We start from the raw sequence: 17623 nt of genomic DNA on the forward strand, positions 1-17623 counted from the left end.
TATTACTCCCTGGGACCAATGGTAATCTCATCAGATAGGAGGGAGTTTTTTTCCCCAGGAAGAATTTTGGGGCTTTCAACAACCACTCAATTACTTGAAAAATAGCAAACTATGTATACTGAAACTGTGCTGTAAGGTTATGACAGTCATATTCTTTCCAAGGCCACATAGACAGTGCAGTACATAGGGCAAATGATAACCACCATATACAGTTCTGCAAAAAGGCATCCCATTTCAAAGTATATCAAGCGTTTCAATCTTTTAATATATTTCACAATTTATTCATTTTATTTACAAAAGACAGTGGTCATGTGACATAAAACCATGTTTTAAAAATGAACATGAGAAACAAATGCATACCAGAAGCATAACAGTACATAACACAGAGATAGATAAATAACATTTAGGGAAGCTTGTGGTTCGTCATCTTGCACATTTTCTCTATGCAAAAAAACATGATCACAAAGTGCTGTATGTACCTGTCTATTGCCTCTGTTGGCTAGAAGATCACTCTAGAACTCTTGGTAGCTTAAGAACTCTTGGTAGCTCAGGAATTTGGGGTAGCTATAGAATGGTTGGTTGGTGGTTCTAGAACTGTTGATAGCTCTAGAATGGTGGATAACTCTGGAACTGTTGGTAGCTCTAGAATGGTTGGTAGCTCTAGAACTGTTTGGTAGCTCCAGAACGGTGGGTAGCTCTAGAACGGTTGATGGTTCTAGAACTGTTGATAGCTCTAGAACTTGTAACGATTCTACATTTTAATTAAGGAAGACCATGTAAATGTGGGCGGTCTCGATTATATCATGACAAAATTTGGACATCAACAACAACAACATATAGAATGTAGATATATCTGTATGATGACACACAAAGTCTGCAAACATTTTGGCACAAATGTAAAGGCTGAATAAAAGTGTACTACCTTCCCTCCTGAACAACAATACATAAATAAACTTTTTCCACATGGTCACAGACTTAGACTAAAACTCCTACTTAAAAGGCTGACTGATATTCTTATATCTGCATGAATGGGTTGTACTTTATACAGTACTTTATACAGAACATCTAGGCACAAACTCAAATCATAACACTGCATTCCTATCTGTGACCGGAGTGAAGAGAGAATACAATTATTCACTTTTCCAAAGGTTCTATCTCAGTAATTCAATTTTCCTTTAGGTCTTGAATATACATTGTTGTATAGAGGAAACAAAATGTTAAACCCTCAGACTTAATCTGTATTAGTTATAACTTCTATGTTTTGTATTTTACAATGTTGTGCTGTACGTTACAGTATATTGGTCACCGTTTCATATAATAACCTCTTAATCATTTAGGCAACTAACTGATGTGCAAGACAAGTGCTCACTTGAATGAGATGTGTTTCGATAAATCATTATCAATGATTCAATTCCACAAGCAAACTAGAATAACACCCAGAATGATAACATCATGTCAAATGAATAACCAAATGAAAAACATCACATTTAGAACAACGGATACAAAGGAGAAACTCTTTTGTTCTTCTATTTTTCAACACAGTGTAATAGGTTGGTAAGACCTTGTACCTAGCTGATAGGATAGGCTGTCTGTACTGTACACATCATATCAATGCAAAATGTAGTCCTCAAAGTACAAATTCCGTACAGGTCATTGCTTAACCAGTGTTTGGTACCATATCATTGACTTTTTACCATTCTGGTCCAATTATTATCCTTCATATGTTATTGTCATGTTACATCATGACAAACCAAACTGAACCAAACCCTACTCTTCACTATCTGACCATTTATTGTTTCAGATTGCTAAGCCTAACATTTGTTATGAAGTTATCCATGTCAGTGATTGTTTTCAGAGACACATGGAACTCCTGAACAGCAGAAAGTTCCATCAACCAGAAGACATGTGTTTTATTGGACCTAATATTCTCCTGATTCAAGTAAGTCGGTATCCTTTTCCAGTCCACCTCTGTCGCTAAACCTGTAGCTACTATATAGCTGTTCTTATGCCAAATCAGACAATAATTCACAAAAACAACATGCTCAGTCAAAATTAGCACTTCAGCAATAGCCTCCTATTTCTCTCTTCTAAGTCATTCAACATTCTTAGCCAACACTAGACTTGCCCTATGTCCCAATAATATGTCCTTTCTCCTGAAGTAAGCAATTGTTCACTGCCCTACATGTAGACTGAGTGCACAAAATATTAGGAACACCTTCTCTGTCCATGACATAGACTGACCAGGTGAATCCAGGTGAAGGCTACAATCCCTTATTAATGTCACCTGTTAAATCCACTTCAATCAGTGTAGATGAAGGGGGGGAGACATGTTAAAAAAACATATTTTTAAGCCTTGAGACAACTGATACATGGATTGTGTATGTGTGCCATTCAGATGGTGAATGGGCAAGACAAAATATTTAAGTGCCTTTGAATGGGGTATGGTAGTAGGTGCCAGGTGTAACAGAGTTGGTTATGTTTCCACTGGCCTCTAAAGAAATGTGTATTTAATGTGCAATCATTCTTATTGGTTGGTTCAATTCTGATGACAATGTTGTTATTGGCCCCTCTTGCAGATAGGGGGAGATCGCGAAAGTCAGGTCTCCCCAGTATGAAAATGTGATGTAAGGGGTTGGTCACGTTCTGAATACTGTTTTCCATTTATATTTTACAATGTGTACAAGTTTGCTGTACATTTCTGATGTATACATGTGTGGGTATATGGTACCTGTTAGGGATGGGGGGCTTTCTGGGATGTGCTTTGGTATATGTTTTCTGTGTTAGCTAGCATGCACCGATGTTACGGTCACATAAACTCACTGCTAACACAGTTGTTTTCATGCTACAGATTTAACCATCGACAGCCATCAACATCATTAAGTCCTACACAACTAGCATGCCATTTCCTACTTAATCACAGGTAGTTACACATTATATTTTGTATTATATTGGTGTATTTTGTTAATGCCCAGTATGAAAATATGATGCAAGGGATTTTACCATTGACAGCCATCAACATCATTAAGCCCTGCACTACTAATGTGCTGTTTCCTATTTAACTACAGATAATAAATGATGCCCAACTGGGACCACTGGCTGGGGTGATTTCTTTGAACAAAACGCAATGCAAGGAGAGTACGATTAACATCTGTTACATGCCAGGCACAGTGGTTTGAGTGTGTCAAGAACTTCACCGCTGCTGGTTTTTTTTTCATGCTCAACAGTTTGCAGTGTGTATCAAGAATGGTCCACCACCCAAATGACTTCCAGCCAACTTGACACAACATGGGCCAGCATCCCTGTGGAATGCTTCCGACACCTTGTAGAGTCCATGCCCTGACAAATTGAGGCTGTTCTGAGGGCGAAAGGTGTGTGGGGGTGCGACTCAATGTTAGGAAGGTGTCGCTAATGTTTTGTACACTCAGTTTATTTAAAAGGAATGAACCGATATAATACATATGGTGGAAATTCTACTTTAGTCTATGCTCACACCAATTCAATGCTTTTCAATGTGTGTGGAAGAGTGCTTGAGTGCACATTTTTGGAGAAAGCCAGATTATTGAGACACAGGTTTGCTGTCTGCTACCCTTCAGGCTCTTTTATGATCAGTCTCTGACCCCTACAGACACAGGTCTGGAGCCCATTAGGGCCCAGGCTACTGACTCATAATCGTTAACCACACAGAACATGCGTCCCAAATGGCATCCTATTTCCTATATAGTGCACCATTTTTGACCAGGGCTAATAGGCCCTGGTCAAAAGTAGTGCACTATGTAGGGAATGGGGTGCCATTTGGGATGCAAACCAGCCACCACCACATTCCATCTACAGTCCCTGAGCACCTATCTATTAACTCTCACATAAACATGTTCCAGTCCTCATTTATTTTAACTAAATAAAGCTATCAAATCAACTCTTATCTGTGCATAACTTTGATTTCTGTACCGCCCGTCCTCACCTACGTACAGGTGTATAGGTGGATATGTTGTAACTCAACATATTTGAACGAAAGAGCACACAATATAATAATATTCATTTAAACTACCGTCCTGAGATGCTCTCCGTCTCTTTACTTTACGTGGACAATAAATACTGTTACTACTGAGTGACTAGTTAGTGAATTAGGGACGAAGGCCCATGCAGTTTTAATGCTCTTTAAGATGCATTTACTAGCTTCTCTCGCTTAGTTAATTTTTTATTGAGACAAAACGAGGAGAATAATAAATCTGTTTATAACAAAGGGACGATTCCCTGATGAAATTAAACGTTTAGCATTGACAACAATAGCCCCCATACTAGGCTCCCTTTAACCAAACAAACAAACAGCCCTCATATTTTTGCAAGGGTGTCTCACGACATAGAGTGAGCACGCAGTAGCAGCAGTATGTGACTCAGGCTGTCCTAAATGACACCCTATTCCCTATATAGTGTACTACTTTTGACCAGAGCCCTATATGCCTTGGTCAAATGTAGTGCGCTATATAGGGAATAGGGTGCCATTTGGGGCACGACCAATGTGAACTCGGAGGCATGACAATATACAGGACTACAGATCCTAGCAGTCATTAGAACCAAGCGTTTCTCAACCTTTTTTGTACCAGGGAACTGCAAGGACCAGCTACAGCCCTTCCTCCAATGAAGACCACTTAGATTAAAACTAGCACTTGAGAACTAACTAAATCAGTTTCAGCTCACTAGCTGAGGGACCGATCAGCAACATCATTAGGACCCGTGCTGGCCCGCCGAACACAGGTTGAGAAACACTGATAAACCCACAAAGAGCTGGCATAACATGGTACCTACCTACCTACCTACCTACAGTACACCCAGTCAGACTCAGGACAGTGCAACTTCATGCAAAACCCCTAATGAAAACATACTAGCTAGCCGTCTCTAATGATACAAAAGCAATGAAGGCTAGGGAACATATCATCATCATGAAAATAGGTTGCTTTCAGGTCGTGGTCAGTGCTGTGTTCCCAAGGTCATGTATAATGTGTACAGTATATACAGATAGAGAGACAGCGTTCCAAATGGCACTCTATTCCTTATCTAGTACACTACTTTTGAACAGGGCCTATAGGGCACTGGTCAAAAGTACTGCACGATATAGGGAATAGGGTGCCATTTGGTATGCACACAGAATGGTCTGTTATTGACAATACGGGTTGAGAGAAAGCACAGCAAGCCACTCCTTTAGACCTTTGACCGTTGCAGTCATGATGAGGGGAATCAATCAATACATAATAATTACAGCTTTAAGTTTTTATACAGAACAACATATACACTCGCTAATAGAAGCATCTTGCTTTTTTCCGCAGCAAGGTGTAATAAACATGTTTGATAGTAGTTCACACAGTGAAATCCTGTTTGATAACAGCATGCATTACTCTACGTGCTTATGCCTGATAGAAGGGTTTGGTTGTTGTGACTGATTCTCATTTGGATTCCTCTTTTCCAGTCATGTCCAGTCTGACATCCGGTATAGATGGAGTGGTTGTTGCTCCCTCGATGCTTTACTTCTCTCACTGTGCCTGAAGACACACAGATAGACAGGGAAGAAGGATAGGTTTTAGACTGGGGTAGAAAGTAACCATGAAGAGAAATATTCACAGAGGAAGTTTGGATTTCGACGATTATGTCGGACTGAACAAGTTCCTCTGATCTCTGTTTTGTTCATAGGTGCTTGGCAGATTTGTTGCATTACAATATGACTTACTAATGAGTTACTATGTGATGATATTATACGGACAATATCACAGCTATCTGAATATTCATACATACCTTTTCCACTCCTTTCATTCTGCCTCGGCTAGAAAACAATGGGAAATGATTAGTTATTTGCAATAACATAAAAGTCTAACACATATGATTTCCACAAACAATGACCTTCTTCCATTTGGAATGGAGAAGTACAATTAGAATTCTAGAGTGACGTTTCAAAGAAATGACATTTCAAAATCTCAAACAGCTTGATACAGGAGCTAAGCAATGTTAATAACATAATACTGAGCCAAGACTTATTCACCCCTGTCCCTTAGGCCTCCGTTCCTCATGTTGTTGTCCTCTTCCTCTGCAGCATCATCTACTTCATGACAAAGACCCAAAGAATTCAGAGATGATATCCTCCGTCACCAGAGTTATAAAACAAACACAGGCAACCAGGAAGTCATGTACCTTTCAACTAACCTGAGTGGAGTTCTTTGACGAGTGATGACATGGTGTTTGTGATTGAATCTGCAGCGACCAACAGATCATTACGAAGATTTCTAGGTACACCTGAAAGACAGAGGACACCGTCACTGATTGTAGTCAGTGATTTACATGGCATTTAGTTGCTAGCTATTTTTGAAGCATGTTTTTTTTTTTTAAATACATAGTCCAGCGGAGGTCCAGCACTCACCGTGAGCGAAGGCCTCCAGCACGTCCCCCCCCACCCCGGCCAGGCAGTCCTGGGGTGTGTGGGTGGGGGTGGACCCAGCTGAGGTGGAGCGGATGGGCATGGGCATGGAGCAGCCTGCCCCATGGCTGGGGGAAGAGTGGGGTGAGCCTCCTGTCTGGGTCTGATAACATAACATCACCATGGGTTAGGATACAAATACTATAGAAACATACCAACATCACCATGGGTTAGGATCCAAATACTATAGAAATATACCAACATGGGTTAGGATCTAAATACTATAGAAATATACCAACATCACCATGGGTTAGGATCTAAATACTATAGAAATACTGTATACCAACATCACCCTGGGTTAGGATCCAAATACTATAGAAATATACCAACATCACCATGGGTTAGGATCTAAATACTATAGAAATACTATACCAACATCACCATGGGTTAGGATACAAATACTATAGAAACATACCAACACCACCATGGGTTAGGATCCAAATACTATAGAAATATACCAACATCACCATGGGTTAGGATCTAAATACTATAGAAATATTGTATACCAACATCACCATGGGTTAGGATCCAAATACTATAGAAATATACCAACATCACCATGGGTTAGGATCTAAATACTATAGAAACATACCAACACCACCATGGGTTAGGATCCAAATACTATAGAAATACCAACATCACCATGGGTTAGGATCCAAATACTATAGAAATATACCAACATCACCATGGGTTAGGATCTAAATACTATAGAAATACTGTATACCAACATCACCATGGGTTAGGATCCAAATACTATAGAAATATACCAACATCACCATGGGTTAGGATCCAAATACTATAGAAATATACCAACATGGGTTAGGATCTAAATACTATAGAAATATACCAACATCACCATGGGTTAGGATCTAAATACTATAGAAATACTGTATACCAACATCACCCTGGGTTAGGATCCAAATACTATAGAAATATACCAACATCACCATGGGTTAGGATCTAAATACTATAGAAATACTGTATACCAACATCACCATGGGTTAGGATCCAAATACTATAGAAATATACCAACATCACCATGGGTTAGGATCTAAATACTATAGAAATACTATACCAACATCACCATGGGTTAGGATACAAATACTATAGAAACATACCAACACCACCATGGGTTAGGATCCAAATACTATAGAAATATACCAACATCACCATGGGTTAGGATCTAAATACTATAGAAATATTGTATACCAACATCACCATGGGTTAGGATCCAAATACTATAGAAATATACCAACATCACCATGGGTTAGGATCTAAATACTATAGAAACATACCAACACCACCATGGGTTAGGATCCAAATACTATAGAAATACCAACATCACCATGGGTTAGGATCCAAATACTATAGAAATATACCAACATCACCATGGGTTAGGATCTAAATACTATAGAAATACTGTATACCAACATCACCATGGGTTAGGATCTAAATACCATAGAAATACTGTATACCAACATCACCATGGGTTAGGATCCAAATACTATAGAAACATACCAATATCACCATGGGTTAGGATCCAAATACTATAGAAATATACCAACATCACCATCGGTTAGTATCCAAATACTATAGAAACATACCAACATCACCATGGGTTAGGATCCAAAAACTATAGAAATATACCAACATCAGCATAGGTAGGGTTAGGATTAGAGGAGGCCTAGACCACCACTTTTGTAACTTTGCTAAGAAAACACGACACACACGCACACCTACACCCCCCACGACATGACGCACACCTACACCCCCTACGACACACACCTAAACATACACACCCAGTCTATTACAGCACCTTTACTGCTCTGAAAGCTAATGAGAACCATGTGTGAGCCTGCCTGCCTGCAGGGACTAGAGAGGGGACTGTAATGTGCCGCCTGGGTTCTATGCTGCCTGGAGAAAGGGGCACTGTGTCCTTCCTAGGGTGGGGAGGGGTAAGGAGGGGAGAGGAGGGGGTTGGTGCAGGGCCCTTGGCCAGACCTGGGTTCAAACACTATTTGAATAATTTCTAATACTTTATCTGTGCTTGATTGAGCCTGCCTAGCTTAAAAATGGACAAATAGGATAGTCCCAAAAGTACAAACACCGCCTCAACTGGCACTCCAGGCAGGCTAGAGCAAATACAGAGGTATTGGAAAGATTTTGAGCACTGTTTACTTTGAACCCAAGTCTGTCCTGGTCCAGGACTGTATGGCTCAGAGCCAAGCAGCAGATGGTTAGCCAGACTGCAGTCACATTAGAGGGAAGGTTGTTAGCTTTGATGAAAGGAACAGGTCTCAGACGTTTGTTTGGCAAAGAAAGGAATACATGGCAGAGTTCTCACCAAATAACCTAAAGAACTTTACCTCAGACTAGAATTGATATCTCATGAAGCAACATATAACCTCGATATCACATTATTTTTTTTACACTTAGTGTAGATTAGAATGTATGCTCGCTCATATAGAAATGACCAAAAAGGTAACATTAGACTATAATATGTAAGGGATAATGGTCAAGGGGCTATGCGGTGAAACCAACCTTCCACGGTGTTGTATTTTTTTTCTCCCAGATAACGCATAGGGCCCCGAGTTGTTTATCCCTTTTATACCATGACTATAATTTAAACACATTTGCTGCTAGAAATGTGTTCATTTGCAGGTCAAAATGTGTTCAACGTCCACTGAATTAGCTAGGGAGTTTACTACATAGCTACGGTAGTTGCCTTGGTAACTGAACAAACAGATTTTCTAGTTTAGCTAACCAAACCATCAGTCCTAGCTTGCTATTATGAATATCTAAATTCAACAATGCTAATAATGTTTTCAGTGCGACTTTTGCTTTCAAAAGCAGCTCAAACATAGAACAGAATTAACTATAGCCTTGAATTCTACCGTGCATTATAAGAAATTATGCACGTTCTCTACCCTTCAAGCCAATCAGAAACGAGCATTCAACAATGCCAAGTTATAACTTATCAATAAGGCTCGAGGGGGTGTAGTATATGAACAAAATACCACAAACCCCTGAGGTGCGTTATTGCTATTATAAACTGGTTACCAATATAATTAGGGCAGTAATAATACATGTTTTGTCATACCTGTGGTATATGGTCTGATATAACACAGCTGTCAGCCAAATCAGCATTCAGGGCTTGAAGCACCCAGTGTATAATAAGGTAGTCTAGTGTATGGTTTCCTGTACATATGTACTGTGTCAAATGTACACAAAAAACGATGCTACTCTAAGTTCCTTGAAACACGATCTGTCTGAGACATATCAGCACATGCCTTGAGTGTGGAGAGTAGTATGAAACATAATACTACGGCGGCTGAATGAGCGGGTCTGCTTCTGTATTGCTGTATTAGCGTATTAATGTATAGTTAACTGAATATGGAGACACTTACTGCCTGCTTCTGCTCCTCATCCTATCAGCCAGCCAATGGTACGCGGTGATATTAAAGCGTGAGCAGTGAGGGAGAGGAAAGAAGTGAGGGGGAGATAACAAGAGAGAGCGAGAGACAGGAGAGAGAAAAAAGAAAGAAAGAAATTAAGACAGACAGACAGACAGACAGACAGACAGACAGACAGACAGACAGACAGACAGACAGACAGACAGACAGACAGACAGACAGACAGACAGACAGACAGACAGACAGACAGACAGACAGACAGACAGACAGACAGACAGACAGACAGACAGACAGACAGACAGACAGACAGACAGACAGACAGACAGACAGACGGTGGCAAAGGCAAAGAGTCAAAAGCTTTCAATATCAGGACAGAACAGACAGGTTCATACGTGTAAGATCCTTTCAAGGTAACCAATGGACCCTGAGGCAGACTACTGTCAACTACAATCAATGCAGCATTCTAAATGGTTGTATAAAATATAAAACAGATTCACGGTTGATGTTAACGAATACCTGATGACACGAAAAGCAATAATGATATATGTTGATACTGATACACAACTAATACGTATTACAGCGTTAGTATATGAAAGTCAGAATAACAACAAACCGTGATATAGTGTATCAGATAGCGTATAATACTCTGTAGTCATAGTACTATCCTACCTTGAGTAGCCTCATCAGTCCCTCGAGCTGGACCATCAGTTCCCGTCTGCTCTCCTGTAGGGCTGACATGCGCCTCTCCAGCTCATCCTTCCTGTGCCTGTTGTCCCACAATCACACACAAACACAACACCTGGCTGTCAGTCCCTACTGCCTCCTGAAAGGCCTGTCAGTCTCCACACTCTTCTGTCAGGTGGCGTCGTGCTGAAGTAAGACAGTGGGGTTTTCAAACCTCTTCTTTGGGATCGTCATATGTTTCACAATTACCTCAGTCTACCTCAGTTGATGATTAGTTGACGATTGGAATCAAGTCGCTCTGAAATAGTTAAAATACACTGAACGGCTGGGGGTCCCAGAGGACAGGTTTGAAAACCACTGATGTAAAACTTTGGTCAGTCTTTTGTTCATCTGTCCCTTTCCCAAACAACATGCTCACAGACAGTCCCTTCTTTGAGCCTGCTGCTTACACTCCGGGGTAACAGAAAGAGACAACTACTGGCTCAATCCCTTTTTCTGTGATGATAATACAATTGAACCATTGGTGTCTGAACACCCTCTGGTGGTCAAACGTGGTAATTATCTTCATTCACATTATGAGATCAAAATATCATTGAGGACTGAAAACACAGTCCTATCCATCTCTCTGACCATTCCAAAAATCTCACAAACATCTGCTTCCCGGCTGTCTTTCTCCTCCTCTCTACCTCAGGGTTATAGGCCTTAATACAGACAGATATCTAACACACACATAGGCTATTAGTGCTGTGATAGGTCATGCTGTGTTTACTGAGGAATTAAGGCATACTTTACTTTATTAAGGCATATCAATAAGTAATAAAGAGTTAATAAAGGTGTAGTTATGACTTTATAGAGTGTATAAATATGCAACAAGCAGTTATAACATTGATTGTAGATGGGCATAGATGTAAATGGATATAGACGATAATAAGCATACAGTAGATATAGATAAGATATAGGTGGGTAATAGATCTAGGTGTATATGTGGTACCTAAGGAGCCTGAGTTCGGCCAGCAGTGTGGGGTTTTGCTGGGCCTTCTCGGGGGTGGGCTGGGAGGCCTGCTCATGCTCCAGACGCAGTCGCTGGATCTCCTGAAGGATCTCTCTGAGGGACCAGAAGACACAACAAAATGGAGATTTAAAATCTGCCGATGACGTTTTGAAAGCAGGTCCTGATGACCAAGATAGATTTCAGTATATTTACTTATATTTCACAAAATTCTTAAGTTATGAGCATACAATACATATAATTACTGATTTAACTAAATTACCTGATAAACAATCTAAAGCAACTGTCCAGTGTTTCCAGATTTCTATGAAATATGACCTATAATTCATTACAATATGAGTGAAATAGTTTTTTTTGTATTACGTATGTTAAAAAGCAGCTTTTCTGTGTTGGAATGGTGTGGGCGTACCCCAACATCAGAATGGTTATTAAAATATTAACGCGAGCAGACAGCTGATTGGCCAGCTCAGCCAATGAACCAATATGACATCATGTTCTATGAGGAAATAGCTTGCTTAGTTTGAGGTGGGGTTTTGGAAGTGTTTTTTCTCCAATTGATGCTTTGGCCAGTATAGGATGAGTTCACTCATACCCAAATGATGTAGTTAACAGAATATGAACTTTTAAAAGTTACATTTTCACTGGACAGTTACTTTAAGTAGTGATTATTCAAAAAAAAAAAATGTTTATTCATAAAGTGACAATCAAATACATTCCCACCTGTTCTTGTTCTCTAGTTCTGCTATTAGCTGCCTCTGTTGTTTGTTGGCATCAAAGTTGAAACTCAGATCTGTTGGAGGACATTGCTGAAAGACAAAATTACCATTAAAAACAGAATGAATAAAACTGAGTGGACAAAAGAGAGTAACACATCAAACATGATCTACTGGCCAGAAGTAAAAGTCATGCGTGCTGTGCTTCAGACTTTTTTAATTTCACCTTTAACTTTGATCAACGGACTACACTGTGGGTAATGATTATCTTAGTTGCTGGTAACAGCCTTAACATGATCTGATTCTGGGCGCAGAGATCATTATTATCTCTTTATGAACATCCTGCAGTTACACAAAGTGTTACATCATAAGAAGAGGCTAAATGCAGGCGGACAGAATCACACCCTGGGGCGCCCTACTAGTCACACACACACACACACACACACACACACACACACACACACACACACACACACACACACACACACACACACACACACACACACACACACACACACATACACATACACACACACACACACACACACACTACTCACTGTGGAGCTACTCACTGTGGAGTTGCCTGCCTCAGCTGCCAGGCGCGCTGCGTAGCGAGCAATCAGACGATGCTCCTCGTCTAGCCTGCTGGGACTCTCCAAGACACTGGAGAGAGAGAGAGAGAGAGAGAGAGAGAGAGAGAGAGAGAGAGAGAGAGAGAGAGAGAGAGAGAGAGAGAGAGAGAGAGAGAGAGAGGAAGGGGGAGGGAGGAGGGAGAGAAGGAGTGAGGGATAGAGATCATAGAGCAATAATGTTTCATACATTTTAAATGTGGAATAATAATGGCATGTAAGTGCCATGGATATAATCATAAATTCATTTGGTGGGTGTTTATATTTGCCCTATTTTATAGGCATGTGTAAAGTGGACACCTCTCGGAGAGTGGGGTCACAGCCATCCATTATCAACAACAACCCTGGAGCAATTAAGTGAAATGCCTTGCTCAAGGGCACATCAGCATATATTTTTTGTATCTTGTCAGCTCAGGGACTTGAACTAACAACCTTTCGGTTACTGACCCACCACTCCAACCGCTAGGCTACCTGCCACCCCTATAACTTATGCCATCACTATGGTCTGATCATTAAGAACTTGTGTGAAAAAGGTCTGATTATCCTGGGTTTCCATGAGTCTTTAGGGAGACAACACAAATCCCAATACAGCAACAGGCCACAAATGTCAGATTCCATCACAGCTGCTCATTGCAAAACCATTTACCCGGAAAAGTCAAATATGTGTGCGACTTTGGTTTTCATCGAGGCATATGGTCTGAACAGATGATTGGACATATGCTATCCCCTCTCTATGAGTGGTCTGCAATGATCTTCCTCCCCCCCCCCCTCTCCCTCATGATTAAGACCATTAAACAGCAATCTGGATGGATAGAAATTGCATCTGTAAAACCTCAACTACAGCTTCATATCCACTTCAGCTTTTTATCCACTGTCTAATAGTTATAACACAGTCTAGATTGAGTTTGAGAGGTCAGTCCAGTTAAAACCCAGCTTGAAATAAATTGGATGCCGCTTGTTTTTTAGCTTGGCTGACGTGCGACCCATGACTACACACCCATGACTATACCCCCAGTACATTCCACCGTCTCATGGAGTGCATGTTTAAGGACTGTCACTACCAATCTTTTTGCGTCAAGGAAAACGGCCCGAGAAGTCTGAGAGGTCAGTCCTGTTAGAAACCAACTATGGCTTTATATCCTGCGTCTTAACTCTGAGATTGAGTTCTGAGAGGTCAGTCCCAGGGTTTAAATAAGAGTGGAAAAGAGAAAGATAACCACACTGGCTCAGTCAGAGTTGGGCTGTTAGCTATTCCTCTCCATTAATCTTACTGCCTCTGCTTCATCAGAGACAGAGTTTCCTTCAACCAGTCAATGCAGACAATAGCCTGGTCCCAGATCTGTTTGTGCTGTACAGCCAACTCTTATGGTCGCAGACGGACCTCGTCTGCTAGCCTGGCCCCAGATCTGTTTGTGTTGGTTGTTTTCATGGCCTGGTCCCAAATCCACTGCGCTGTCCTGCCAACTCCTATGTCATTTTCATGCTAATTTGGCATGACAATGACCATTGGAGTTGGCAAGACGACACATATACTGTGGATCTGGGAGAATTCTAGCAGACAAGACTGTGTGTAAACGGCTTGTTGATCCTCTGTGAGCAGCCGGTCACCAATGCCCTTCTGTCTGTACTAGGTTCAAATGAGCTTATGCCATTTGACGCAGAACATGCTCAAAAACTGTATAATGTAGGAACACTGCTCTGTGACTGATTCTGCACTGCTTTGAGTTTCAGCATACACATTTCCCATTGGACAATAAAATAGTGTTGTTGTTGTTAGGCCCTACCGCATAATAACACGGCTGCTCATATACTGTACACTCAGAATCTGTTTATCAACACAATCACAGGGCTGTCAATCAAATGGCTATCCTGCCATCTGTCTCTCTCTTACACATGTTTATGTTATTACAATGCAATCAATGTCAAATTTCACGAAGTATTTCAGGTGGAAAATACTGTAAAAGTTACTGTTCTCGACTTGAGCATGATGGCAACAATATTGACACCCCTCGTTAATAACATTCAGTCTGCCTACCAGTTGAGTCTGTGATTTCATATCTGGTGGCGTTTCGGTCAATAGTCAGTTAACTCCAAATTAAAAGTAATCGAACACTCCAACAGCAAATTATTTGTATTTTCTGGCGCTGAGTATTAGGTCATAAATTGTGGGTTGTCGGTCGGTGGGTTGGTCCTTGGAAGAGCAGCGCTGAGCAATCTGTTTGAGAGAGGCTGGAGAAGTGAAAAGATGCTTTGTCAGCAGACAGAGAGGACCAGACGGGTTCCAGTGTGAACCTGGAATAGAAGGTTAGGCCTCTACAAACAAAATCTACAACAATACCCATTCTTGATGGAAATTTTAGTAAATTCCCTGGTTTTCCAGAAATCCTGGTTGGAGGATTCCGGATTTCCTGCTTATTCCTTCCTGATTCCGGGAATCCTCCAACAGGCATTTCAGGAAAACCATGGAATTTATTGAACGTTCCCAGAATTTTGCAACCTTATGATGGACTAAGCTTTACAATAAAACATCTCTGAATAAAAGGAAAAAAGACAAGATAACCTCATCAACTGGAATCTGGAATAAAACAAAAAACAAATACTAAACTGTATAATTTGAGACACAAAACAGTGGTTGATACTTTACGTACTGTTTTCATCGTGCTATTGTGAGTAAGATCTTCAATGTATTTATTAAAACATACGGAAAATAAACGTAAAGCTTTTTTCTTTGGTGCATTCAGCTAAGCGCCAGTGAGCTAAGGCAGAGAGTCCTGTTATTCAGCTGTAGTGACATCTTTGACTCCCAGACCCTTCACATCAGAAGAAGCCAAGCAGAACACAGTAATAATTACATGGATTAATATTTAAAAACCAAATGTGACAGTGTGTCAGCTCACACAGTCAGACGCCAGGCTACAAGGATTTGAGAGGGAACCGGCTGGCTTGCTGCTGCGCAAACAAGACCTTAGCACACACGCACACACACACACACACACACACACACACACACACACACACACACACACACACACACACACACACACACACACACACACACACACCTTTCCTCTGATCTGATAATGAGAGAGCAAACTCTCTACCTTAACCATCTCTTTGCATCCACATTGGCACTTAACTTTGAGCAATCTGGAACCAATTTCGCCAAACATCAGAATGGATTTCTCTGTTCTGTTGATATGCAGCTTTTGGCAATATAGTGTGTGAGTGCGTGCGCGTGACCTCCTGGAGGAGAATGTGTTCTGAATCTTGCCTCTCAATCGCCCGGAGCTTCTGCCAATGCCTGATTACATCACAGTACTGCACACACACACAGAAACACACACACCCACTCATCTCTTCTACTTCTAATGACATAGCAGACGCGATGGAACCCATGTATACATGTCACTTCAATCAAGAGTTTATGATCAGGGCCACTAAAGTAGCTAACAAATAATGAGTTTTCTCAGGAATGATTCCAAGGGAAAGACGGGGATGGACTTGGCAACATCTTTAAGGGCACAGGACATAAGGGGATGGAAGCAGTTGGTCAACAATGGTCTATGCTCTGCAAGGAATTCTGGAAATAGGTTAGGCATGATAGGTATTGGAGCAATTCAAAGCCAATGCTGAAGAACTCACCTTTTAGTAGGAGTAGGTGCCCCAGACGACATGAGCATTGTGTTGTTCATATTGTTGGCCACTGGCTTCGGCTGACTACAGTAAAACACAAGATTATACCACTTTATTGCTACACTGTGAAATAGACTTATACACTGACTCTGGGGTGGGAGAGAGGACATTTGCATTACAATACTGTAGGAATCATGAATATGCAATGGTGACTGTAAGCAATCGTCATACAAAACTACTGTACAGTACGTAGAAACATTGCTACAGTAAAACACAAGATTACAGGACTTTATTGCTACACTGTAGGAGAAATATACTTCATATACGTATACTATTATACACTAAGGAGATCTGAGGATTCTGTCCCTACAGGGGAGGAGAGAGGGCATTTGCATGAACATGTACATTACTGTAATATTCACGAATAAGCAATCATGACTGTAGACTACAATCAATGGATGCAACCTTTCGTGTTTGGAGATTATCATTATCAAATAGGGAACAACTGTACTGTATGTAGAAGATTGCTACTGATTGTGCTGTACAGTATATGTGAGTTCATTTGTCATGGTCTGTATGAAAGAATAATAGATTTGGCATTTTGATTAGCTTAAAACTAATTAAAACTGTACAAGAGGAACAAAAGCAGACAGGGAATCTAATTAAACTAGAAGTCTGTGGTTGGTGAGGAACTGGGAAAAGAAAGGTGACATTGCACTACAGAAGGTAATTTGGGAGAGTAAACAAAGACTATTAAGTCCATCTGGCTTTCATATCAGCACCGCAGTCCTGTGCTAGCTTGCTGGCTGGCTGGGGCTCTCTCTGTTTGGCTAGATTCTCCTGACTCATTGGCTCACTCTGGGTGTGTCTGAAATGGCATCATATTCTCTATATAGTGCACTACCTTCGATCAGTGCCCAAAGTAGTGTACTATATAGGAAATAGGGTGCCATTTCAGATGCAGACTCTGCTGCTCGGACAAGAGAACTCTTGAAGTTCAGACTCCAGGGCAGCAGGTAGCCTAGTGGTTAAGAGCATTGGGCCAGTCACCGAAAGGTCGTAGGTTTGAATCCCTGAGTTGA

General features: G+C 40.9%; 1 protein-coding gene across 13 annotated transcripts in view; it reads right to left on the reverse strand.

Annotated features, from left to right (window-relative positions):
• Positions 1-244: 244 nt before the first annotated feature.
• The window catches only part of dtnbb (dystrobrevin, beta b), a 53571-nt gene continuing 36192 nt past the window's right edge, over positions 245-17623 (reverse strand). For 4 of the 13 annotated variants that reach the window (XM_020487646.2, XM_031828606.1, XM_031828607.1 and 1 more), the window contains 11 exons: positions 16551-16625; positions 12837-12942; positions 12287-12372; positions 11549-11662; positions 10543-10639; positions 9868-9888; positions 6404-6563; positions 6190-6279; positions 6029-6088; positions 5785-5812; positions 245-5534 (listed from right to left, as the gene is read on the reverse strand). In XM_020487646.2, the coding sequence (XP_020343235.1) occupies positions 5799-5812; positions 6029-6088; positions 6190-6279; positions 6404-6563; positions 9868-9888; positions 10543-10639; positions 11549-11662; positions 12287-12372; positions 12837-12942; positions 16551-16625 (823 nt within the window). In that variant the 3' untranslated portion in view covers positions 245-5534; positions 5785-5798. The remainder of the gene's footprint in view (positions 5535-5784; positions 5813-6028; positions 6089-6189; positions 6280-6403; positions 6564-9867; positions 9889-10542; positions 10640-11548; positions 11663-12286; positions 12373-12836; positions 12943-16550; positions 16626-17623) is intronic. The other 9 variants (XM_031828616.1, XM_031828615.1, XM_031828611.1 and 6 more) reach the window with 8 other exon arrangements.

This window comes from Oncorhynchus kisutch, linkage group LG7 (assembly GCF_002021735.2).
Source record: "Oncorhynchus kisutch isolate 150728-3 linkage group LG7, Okis_V2, whole genome shotgun sequence".
In the NCBI taxonomy this organism is placed as follows: Eukaryota; Metazoa; Chordata; class Actinopteri; order Salmoniformes; family Salmonidae; genus Oncorhynchus; species Oncorhynchus kisutch.